Source organism: Styela clava, chromosome 6 (assembly GCF_964204865.1).
Source record: "Styela clava chromosome 6, kaStyClav1.hap1.2, whole genome shotgun sequence".
Lineage (NCBI taxonomy): Eukaryota > Metazoa > Chordata > Ascidiacea > Stolidobranchia > Styelidae > Styela > Styela clava.
The window spans coordinates 628,557-639,961 of NC_135255.1; the positions used below are offsets into that span (position 1 = coordinate 628,557).

The 11,405-nt window shown below is 36.8% G+C and overlaps 1 protein-coding gene across 1 annotated transcript; it reads left to right on the forward strand.

Annotated features, from left to right (window-relative positions):
• Window positions 1–277: 277 nt before the first annotated feature.
• Window positions 278–5,182, forward strand: LOC120331523 (uncharacterized). The gene is made up of 7 exons (XM_039398610.2): window positions 278–434; window positions 784–854; window positions 958–1,050; window positions 1,253–1,448; window positions 1,710–1,850; window positions 2,237–2,419; window positions 3,286–5,182. The coding sequence occupies exons 1-7, from the start codon at window positions 308–310 to the stop codon at window positions 3,456–3,458; spliced, it is 984 nt and encodes a 327-aa protein (XP_039254544.1). The 5' UTR covers window positions 278–307; the 3' UTR covers window positions 3,459–5,182.
• The last annotated feature ends 6,223 nt before the right edge of the window (window positions 5,183–11,405 follow it).

An 11,405-nucleotide genomic window follows, 5' to 3' on the forward strand; every position in this document is an offset into this window, starting at 1 on the left:
GACTGGATCGTTCGTGTTTGATATTGGGAAAGGGTTGACGAATATCCCTCATGCTACCGAAAAAATAAAATGATGGGGCATTATAGGGTACAGCTTATTGAATTTTAATGCTATTAGGGAACTTAAAAGAGCTGGTTGTTTGTTTTCTCGGTATTGGGCTGTTTTTACGTTGAACATTGCCCATACATTGACCTCGTCGCAGTGCCATATATAGTCCATGGCCCATGGAAAAGGGGTTTTGTACCTTATTATATATATATCATTATTGTTTAGATTTCATACATTACAAGTAAAAATATTATCAATAATGTCACGCGCACTCGTGTTTACCACTCTTATGACAACCATTGGCTGTCTGTTTGCCTTTGGTGTTTATTCTGTTAAGAGCTTCTTCTGGAAAATAAGGCATCAGGAGGCAACTTTTCCCGGTGCAGGTATGTACGTCATATTTTACTATAAATGGAAAATTATCAACAGCATTATTAGGCATACCAGCTGTTTGAATTTTGTATATACGCCTAACTTTCTATACTAACTGTCCTGATTCTTTTGTGCTCAATATAAACACAAAATAAATTCAAAATAGTGTATATATACTTCTATGATAGTTGAACATATCACTGATGTCAAACATGACAGCCTTTTTGCAAGGAATAAGCTTCGAAGCGTTTTCCCTATGATTTTGATACACAGTCATAATTTTATATCCTAAATATACATAATGTTATCTGGACCAGGCCCAAATTATTTTTATTTGTGAGGAATCAACTTTTAAAATTTCAGGGATTTTCTATGGAAGTCCAGCCCAAGTCACAGAGAAGTATGAAAATCACATCTATCCAGCACCGTGGGCGGTAAAAATGATTTTTATATTATCACTATCTTTTTATTTTAACAGATAAGAAATAATAGAAATGAAACAATTTATGATTACCATAAACATTTCAATTTCTTTAGATTTCGATTATCTGGCCAGTAGTTTTATTCTGGAATATTTCTGCGATGGTTTACATGCTTTTTCAAAAATCACTATCGTTGCAACTGCCACCGGTAAGCTTAAACTAGATATCTTTTATTTTTATTGATTTCATACTTTACGGAGCAATTGCGAATGTTATTTTATTATTGTATCAACTTACATGGACAAATGTACTCGAAAGCTAAGCAATCTCAATTTATTTATGAGTTTCATAGCGAACTAGACAATGGCATTCCTTTTCTTCTTGAGTTAAAAATGCGCCATCTATTTCAGAGATTGTATGTAGCATGGGCCGGAGCCTGGTTGTTAACCACTGTCTGGACTTTTTTATTTGACGCGGAATCTCACATTGCAACGCTTCTAGTGGTTTTGACTGTTGTCATTTTATCCGGTTCGTGTCTTCGAACAGCATGCAAGATTTTCTACGCATACGAAAAGAACAGAACAAAATCAACTGAATCAAAAACAGGTAAACTCCATGAATCTTCAAGGACCGAGTTTGTATTTTTGGTCCTATATTTGTGTAAAGTATTTGAGTAAAATAGAGTATAATGTTATTGGTATATTTGACCGATGTTATTATTGCAACATTCTGCTTATGATATTCTATCCATTGTGCATACGAGGAAATGGTGAAATATATTTTTAGCAAATTTTGTAATATGAATCATATTTTTCTATTTAAATTAAATTAATTTTTGTTTAAACTTTCCAATTTTTAATGGGACAGATATGAATCATCCGTTTCTCTTCCTCGTTGTTGAATCGCTTGCGTTTCTAACCATGTGGAGTGTTGTTGCCTTTGCAATATCTATCGCGTACGCGCTGGCTTACAAAAATTCTTTGCACTCATCAGAAGCCATCCTTACAGGTGACTAATTTACAAATATCAAAATGAAAATTTAATTGCAATTTTGATTTGAAAATTTGCATTGTTGTTCTTTTATTTTACAATTTTAATATTCAGCTCTATATCTTTACCACTTTCGTTAGTCACGATACCACCACTAAATCTCTCAACCCGTATTAACTTGGGATGACACAAGATCCGAGTATCCAATCATGTCCCAGATGTCGGTCGAACATTTCAGAATATCGTAATAGATTTCAGATAGGTTTTAGAGCTGAATATTGGACTAGGAAAATGTTATCACTAATCAGAAGAATCGAGGGACAATATGGAAGGAAATCTTACAATCTCCGTCTCTATCTTTGATTAACGACACGAGATTATCACAGCAAATATTGTCATTTCAGGCCTTCTCACGCCAGAGGAAAGTGCAACCATGGGAGCAATATTCATTCTATTGGTCTTTACCATCTGGTGGACTCTTGATATTGCATACTGGGGGATGGCTACACAAAGCATCCGCTTTCTATACCCTGCATTCTGTTTGGTTATGCTTTCTTTGGGAATTTCAAATTATTCTACGCAACAGGGTAATTCACCTATAAAAAAAAATTTCAAGATTCTATCAGGCTACTTTTGTTTAGCCCGAATGCATTCATAAAACACTTTGCTTTCCCGTTTGCTTGTGCGAGATAAACACCAATATTTGATAATGTAGTGTGAAGGGGGCGCACAATGAGCACAATTACCCGTGACCGATGTATGTTTGTGACAAGTACCTACATTGCTATATGTCTTTCCACTAAAATGACGAGACAAAACAACTATTGTATTGTATCACTGAACAAAAATGTGGCAAAGTGAAAACATGCTGCGCCCTATTGCAGAATGCATTTTTCGTGAATATTGGGGATGTCTAAACTGCCCATTTAGTAGGTATATGCCACAAATGACAGACCTTTGTATCTACGTGCTGAATAGGTTAATTGCAACTCCGCACCAATCACAAAGTCAAAATAGGTTCAAAACAAACTGTATTACATTGGTCACGTTATGAAAATTGTTTAGCTCATTTCCGGCATGGCTAAATTTTTTATGACAGATGCGATTGCCACGTCAACAATTTATGCAGTTGAAAAAGTCAAACGATCCGCAAAACATTTCCTTCTTTTTTCTCTGCACCCTGTGACAAAAATAATGACCAATACATTAGAGGAAACTAATGTTGTTCGAGTTCACGTAGTATGTAAATACGTCGTATTCTTTTTTCGCGTCTAATAGATATCAAAATGTAACTTCAAAAATATGAAACAAGTGAACAAATGAAAATACTATTGTTTTGGAATGATTTATTAATAATAGGGATATCAAGTATGTGAAGGGTTCTGTCCATGTGACTGATTGGATGATATTTCTGTACATTTTTCAGTTCATTAACGCACTGATTGCTTTCCAGGGATGAGCCTGAACAACGCCCTGTGCTTTGGAACTTCTGTGATTTCGCTGGTCGCTATGTTATCACGTAAAAAGGCGAAAGATATATGTATAAAGCGACTGAACAAAAAAGATGATAACGATGGTTGTCATTTGGACAAGAAAAAAGAAATTTCATACTCAAAGGACAAGTAAAAATATTCTACTCCAGCTTTCTTATATTGGACAATGTTTGAGTGTTCATAAATTGAAAAGGCGTCAATTTGTCTGCCCGCTTTCTTGGCAGGAATACGTCATCATCACAAGTGTTTCCAAAAGATGATTTCCTAGAAAGTCACCTAGACCCAACTGTATTGCGTGTTTTTGTACTATAATAGGACGATGTTACTTATTTTTTTCTTTATTTGAGCTAGCAAAGCTTTTATTCAGCTATTTTTTATAAATATGTTTGTATAACTATTTTTATAGAAATTAATTACTGGTAGTCTTAGAGACGTCAGCTTGGCGTACTTAAAAAGCTTCGAAAAACTAAAACACTGAGGTCTGAAAAAATTTTGAATCATATTTTTATGGTTTTCCCAGCAAATTACCAAAGTCTTCTCAATATTTAATTGATTATTCGACGCATTTATAAGTTGTCTAAAAAATTTCCTTTGTCGTTTCTCTTATGCTGGTCTTGTTTATATGACTTTTTTTCTTCTTTTTGCATATTTAAATCAATTGTATAGTTGATTGCGGAAGTTTAAGTATGACTTCAACACTACTTTTTTGGTAACTCAATAAACCACTACTATTGGTTCTAATTCTCAAATTTTATTCTCTGTCGTTCTGTTACTCTCTGTCTGTGTGTACCTGTATCGTTTAAACGGCTATACCGATCTGGATGAAACTTCTGACGTGGGTTATCCAGTCACCTTAGTAATGTCATCTCATCGAAGTGATTTCTGTTTCCATGGCAGAAGTGGAAAACGCGCCGAGTGTAATAAAATTTCTAATTTTCTCGTTAAGTCAAAATTTGAAATTCCGAGAACTTTACCCTGTGTGAAATAAATACTCTTTCGAATAAGTCGTTTCATCTCGATAATCCATATAATTGGAAAACGTCAGAAATTTTGAAGAACGTGTTTTTATAATTAGGCACAGTATACCGCGCAAAGGAACTGGCGGTTTCGCTTATTTCGGTTATGCTCTTCGATAATTTGTGCGGCTTAGAATAACCGGTAAAGCGTTAGAAACACGCATACTCAGTACTTTTTGTACTCTTCGCTGCCGTAGGGTGGTTCATGTAACCCAAGGGTCGGCAACCTTTTGTCGCTCGCTGGCCAAAATTAAATTAATATACAAGTCATTGGCGGGCCGCACATATTTTTAGGAAGTCCAAAACCGAACGGATAGTCGTTGAATCATAGTTTTTCACACAGATCAGATGTTAAATTTTAAGCAGAGCGCGAAGACTGCGCCAACTCGTGAACTCAACTTGGTCGTCTTACTTGAGGAAAAAAAAATTACAAATGACATTTAACGAGACACTTTTTGTTGCATCACGCTTTTTCAAATGGAACATTGGATGAAGCCGAGGCTAACACATATCATGGATGGGTATCACCCATCCGAGTTCTCAGCTTGTTCTTTCTAATGTTCATTTTCGAAAATAATTGTTTGCTTGCATATTTACTTCAAAACATCGATGTAAATTTAATTTTTTCGCATGGTTTGTCAAATTTGGATAGAGTATTCTATGGAGAAGATACTTTCTAATATAAAAATCAAGCAGGGATACATCTCTCGAATAGAATATAGATATATTTCCTAATTGCATTACATCTCAAAAAGTTATATTTGGATATTTTCTATGTCATTGAACCCGCTGCACTCAGCATCAACTTTTCTGCGTTTTGTTCACATTTGTCTAACTACTATTGAACTAAAGGCTCATTAAACGAATAATTGTATATACAGTATACTTGTTAGGTTATAATATTATTTAGTCTGCACGTGTCTCACAATAAATTACGTAAAGAATATGTTCGTCAAAACAGCCGTTTTGTTATTAAAATTTAGTGAAGCGTGGCGGGCCGGATTACATTACCTCGCGGGCCGAATGTGGCCCGCGGGCGGGCCGTAGGTTGCCGACCCCTGAATTATAACCCTTGGATACGGCTGTTCCACCATTCAAGTTCATATACTGGTATTAGTGGTATACCAAGTACTATACTATACCTGACCAATCTAGTAACAGGACGAGAGATCGTTATGCGTTCCCCTGTATGACAGTATGAATATGATGAACAATCCTATCCTATCAGATTTGACTATTAGGCGTCGGGGGAAATGTTAATTAGATCTTGTACAGTATGTGTATATGGGCCTTTCGCTTAAGTTGTATAATCAAATCAGCCTGGCTGGGGAATTTCTGGAAGAACCATCTTGTCAAATACGAAATTTCGGCAAATGTTATAGCAACATTCAGTTTGAAGTCGATACGCATAACCTACAGTAACCATCACAATATACCAGGGACCATTCTTGTGGGGATGTTTTCATAGGTGCGGCGAGGAGGTGTTTTTAAACGACTAGCAAGGCTCTTTATAACTCATGTTGAATACGAGAGCAGAAAATCTGCTAAGAAGATCAGAACGCAGTGTGGGAGAGAATTGGAAACTCCAGAAAAACGTGAAAGCAGACGATTAGCTGATAAAATGATGTCTCAATCGGAAGGATCGTTGGGGACACCAGAGAAACGTGGAGGCGGGAGGATGAAATCAAGCATAGATGAGCCAAGCATAGTGTGACGACTCTTGTTTTATCTGTTAAATGCTGTCATGTGATATTATTCCCTTATTTGCCACTTGGGACACTGGGGGACGCTGTGACACTGCCGGTTCTGTTCTTTTGGGTGTGACTGTTACCGTGTGATGTGGTTGGTACCGGTACAGTGTGATTAGTTTTCGGTTGGATTCTGGTCATGAGTGTCTGAGGGAGCGCCTCTGGTCTCCGGTTGGTCTCAGGGATGTTTGTTTGTGGTTTTGTGACTGCGGGGTGGGGATTTGTTGGATGTTTTTATGCTAGACAGTATGCCAATATTATTGTTTCAGTACAGTGTCATTGCAGTTTTTTTAGCGTTGTATTTTTGGTTGCTGTCAGGGAATTACTATTCAAGGTGTTTTTTATTGTGTATATTCTGTTTTCTTGCATTGTGCTACCTGGTACTTGTCGCTTTATTGTATGCTTGTCGTTTTGTTTGGAGTGTTTGGTTGTATTAAGATTGATAATTAATAAATAGAATAAAATAGCATAAATTGAAGTGAATATTGAGAGGAAACTTGACGTCAGATCATATTGGAAGATATTCTGAACCTGGATAATTATTTCATAAACTGCCGGTACGCTACAATAGAAACAATATAACCAGTTAATCAGAATCTGATTTCTATAGCATTAGAAAGGTTCCATCCATGAGTATCGCGGGAATTTAATTGAGGAAGTAGTATCGAGACTGAAGATTTTAGCATATTTTCGTTTCATAAAACAACACAACCCACTATTTCGACACGTTAACTTTGACACCACAAAAGCTACGCTACGCTTGAAGATTAAGATGAATGGAAAACTTCTCAATCTTTTGCTGTTCCCGATGTCGGAACTGAACTTAATATTTTAATGGAAAATGGCAAAATGCTATTGGTACATATGGATCATTTTGTTGTTATGTTGTTCTTATTCTTGTTGGTTTTTTTCTTCTTCTTCTTATCGTTATGAAGAAAATGGTTTTCTCTTTAATTACACGATCAATTGCTTTTCAGTGGTTAAAGATGGGATTTTTCGCTAGAAGGTTATTTCTTTCAAAAATTTCTGTGGGCTCTATGGGATTCGTCGAAATTTGAACACCTTGTGGCTGTTCTGGGGTCGCATTAGTCTTGAAGATTGCGGTACCGGTGTGTACTGTGGCAGGTTGCATAAAAGTAATACTTCGTTTTGGCTTTCGTGTCCACATATTTGAGCATTGCTCTCTTGTTATCTATTACAACGACGGAAATAATGTGATTGATTTTATTAAAATGTCTGGCGAAAGTTGGAATACAGGTTACATTGATGATACAGCTATTGCCTTATTGGCCCCCCTACCAAGTCCAAAAGCATATCCCAAGTTACAGTTAGACTTTCATCAGCGAAAATAAACTACCAGTTCGAAAAATTCAAATGCTAAGAAGAACAAGATGCTATTTGTTGCTGTTGCCCCTACCGCCGGTCGAAAATTCACAACGTGAGAAGAATTCTTCCTATATTTGTTTCCAAATGGTACCTGAAACTATTTAAACGAACAGATCTCGGATATTAAGTATTATTTTCAAGGCGCAAAATTGAATACCATGACAATGATTCGGCAACTGGAATCACGAAATTTGTTCCTTAATTTGAGCAGTGCAGAGTCATGTTGGAATGATTTCATTAAGATGTTTTTGCAAAGGGAACTCAATCAAGTTGTATCAGACGAAACTATAAGAGAGCAATGTTCAGATATATATTTGGACACGCTGGCAAAAACGAAATATATTACCCACAGTTTCACCAAAAGCCATATCAGGGACGAGGCAGAAACTCTGCAACTTACTAGCCCATGTACCCGGACTGCCCTAGCGTTATCAAGTCCCGCGACAATGATGCGTCTTGTGTCAATGTGATTTAAAATGCTATAGATGATTGGAATAACAACTGTAGAATAAAAACATTAACAGTACTACAAATCGTCACCGATATCGAAAAACTGTCGCGTCGCACTATTTTGCAATATCAAAACGCACGACAGCCGTCCCACTAGGGGGATTCAAAACCGTGTTCCACGAGTAAAAAATATTATAGCGAAATTTTGAATGAAATATCATAGGATTCATAGAGTATCTAGGAATAAATAACAAATACTAGCCTTAACAACAATCTTATATCACTGAAAACTTCAACGAGATTGATCCAGTAGTTAAAGATAAAAGCGATTTTTCATAACGACGAGAACATAACAAAGAATTCTAACAACAACATAATATTCAAACGGTCTATATGTCCACGTTCCACTAAGAAGTTTGGACACATTCGAAGCCAATAAGATACTCACTCGCAACATTACTGATGTTTAGCAGTGGTTCTCAACTTTTTTTAGTGTCAGAGCCAAATTTCAAACCTGTGAGCTCAGAGGCAGTGCTTTTCAACCTTTTTCGAAAAGACCTTAGTCATTTAAAACCCATCCTACGCGCAAAAATGAAAGTGACGTAAAAAAATTGCTAAAATATTGCTAAAAATCCCAAATATATATATATATATACAATACGCTCCACAGTAGGTGGACATAAAATTTATAAAAGAATGGTAGGCATATGCTTGCGCAATAAATTGACATATATATAACGAATTTGGACATATTAATGAAGAGGTTGCACCAAGGATGGCAAAGTTAAGCTGCCGGGTACTTTAGAAATAGACTCCTTACACCTCTAGTTCCGCCGGCTTTTTGGGCAGCCATGGCGACAGTCCACAAATGCGACTATGGACAAAAGAAGGCGAATCATACTGAATACTCCAATCAATAGCTGACGGAAGAGAGATAATAACTAATATATTTACTTTTTAGATCTAATTTGAAACCGTAATAGCCTAAAGATGTAATGGTACTTGGTAAGGCATTCCACAGTTCCACACCCGTGTATTTTATGGATTTCTGCGTTCTGCTTGATGAATATCTTGGGACATAATATGAACTTGACGAAGCTGATCTAGTAGAGTATGGGAATAACTCTGCATCGTGAAAATTCCCGCGAATGCCACGGGAATCTTGTTATCGAAGTACTGGTGCATGAGTTTCAGTATCTCAAATTCATGGATATGACCAAGCTCAATAATTCGACACCTGTGGTATAAAGGATCTAGACTAGATCGGAAAGTTGCATTAAACATGGCTCTAATTGCTTTGTTTTGCAAAACTTCTAATCTGTGGAGTAAAGTCGATGACGCACTACCCCAAGTTATAATGCCATACTGCAAATATGACTGGAAAAGAGAAAAATAAACCAATCGGAGAGCTGGCATGGTGAGTAATTTTCTTAGCAATGCAACTTTCCAGCAATGTAACTAATGTGTGATGTTCATTTCAATTATTCATCAATATGGATACCTAGGTAATTGTATGACTTGACATTTTCAAGTGGAACCTTGTCAATAATAATCTCAAGCCGAATTTCATTTTTTTCATTTATTCTGGGACTAGTTAAAAAGCATTTTGATTTTTCAATATTTATGGTGAGTTTATTTCTGGTCATCCAAGTTGCAATTTTTTGCATTTCAGAATTCATCTGCAATTCCAAGTCATTTGGCGAAGCTGAACTTCCGAACAAACCGGTATCATCAGCGAAGAGTTTGACAAGTAATTTAGTGGCATGAGGAAGGACATTGACAAATAGAATAAACATTATCGGTGCAATAATCGATCCTTGTGGAATTCCGCATTGTACAGTCGAAAGTTTGGAGCAATTCGAACCAAATTTGACACATTGCTGACGTGAACTCAAATAGCTCCTGAAAAAAGTTCACAAAAGAGGTTCACAAAAAATGATTTCCACAATAACAACAGAATTGCCTGCCCCACATAAGGAAAATGCAAACCAAATGACATTTTCTAAAGTTGCTCTGTCAAAACCTTTTCTAATTAATCGATGTCCTGGCATTGTGACGGGAAACTCCAGACATGCGTTAATGCTTGCATATTGTGCATTTATTTGCGACAAGCTTCTAGTTTTCTATCTTATTGTTTATTAGAATATACCTCACAGTTTTCGGTACAGACCTTGTTCACCCGGTCGACGTGGTATGCTCTTCAAATTTTTGGTACACACTGGGGTGTAGGTACTATACATCCGACTGACGAGCACTAATCGAAAGCAGGGGTCGGCAACCTCTTGTTGCTCGCGGGCCTAAATTAGGGGTTGTAAATCTTGGCGGGACGCACATATTTTTTTAAGAAAGTTAATAACCGAACGGGTGGCTGATGAATCCCATTTTTTACACAGATCAGAAGTTGAAATTTGAGTTTTCAAATAGCGAGCAAACACTGCAACGACTCGTGGACTAAGTCGTCAAAAATTACAAATGACATTAAATGTGACACTTTCGCTAAGTACGAGATCCGCTGAAATGCGTTTACGGAACCGCCACAAGGTGCGTACATTTTGGTGATGTCATAGCACACGAATCGCATAGAGCTCACAGAAATATTTTTAATAAATAAAAGTAATAGCCTTCTATCGAAAAATACTATTTTCAACCACTGGAAATCTCAAAGCAAGTGTTTCATTAATTAAAAAAAAACGATTTTTTTATAACGATGGAAAAAAGAATAACTAATGAAGAACAACATAATATTAACAAGAGAGCTACGCCCAAATATATGGACACGTCTGTTCGCAGTACAGTACGGTTTACCGTACCGTCAGATCACAGTCTACAAATATATTCACACCAAGCGAAGCAGTACAGTAGGACTTCCAACTTTCGCTAAGGCGGTACGGTAACGTCCCCGCAGAGAAGAAAACCAACATTATTGCAATACTGTACTGTACAGTACCGGTACCGTAGTAAGACAGCGTAAGGAAGAAATCGTAGCAAAGTACCGTAAGGACTTCGTTACGAACCATCGACGTTCGATGGAACGTGATCAAAAAGAACAGGATTGTCGGCTATGCGTCCGCAGAACGTTCGGCGACGTCATAGCAAACAAAAAAAATTTCACAGAGCTAACAGAAATATTTGAAATAAATAAAAGTAATAGCCTTCTGGAGAAATTTCATCTTTAACCAGTAAAAATTTCGAAGCAATCGGTCCAGTAATGAAAGAGAAAAGCGTTTTTTTAGATTTTCCACTAGATGTCCAAAAAGTGTCAAAGAACAACAACAACAACAACAACAAGACCAACATAATATTGAAAAGATCGTTATGTCCACTACGTGTCCAATAAAACGATTCATAGGTCCCCTTCCGTGTCCAATGATCTGCTCCTCCAGCGCAGATTACCATAGGTTGTCGACTACTGCTCTATAAGGTTCGTTTTTTTTGTGTGCGAGGGAGTCATCAAAATTAAAAATCGCGCACCTTGTGAAG

Bases quoted from the DNA above. Each gene is read 5' to 3' on its own strand.
- LOC120331523 (XM_039398610.2), top strand. From the start codon at position 308: ATGTCACGCGCACTCGTGTTTACCACTCTTATGACAACCATTGGCTGT. The intron at 1,449-1,709 runs GTAAACTCCATG...TTAATGGGACAG, and splicing joins ATCAACTGAATCAAAAACAG to ATATGAATCATCCGTTTCTC. The intron at 1,851-2,236 runs GTGACTAATTTA...TTGTCATTTCAG, and splicing joins ATCAGAAGCCATCCTTACAG to GCCTTCTCACGCCAGAGGAA.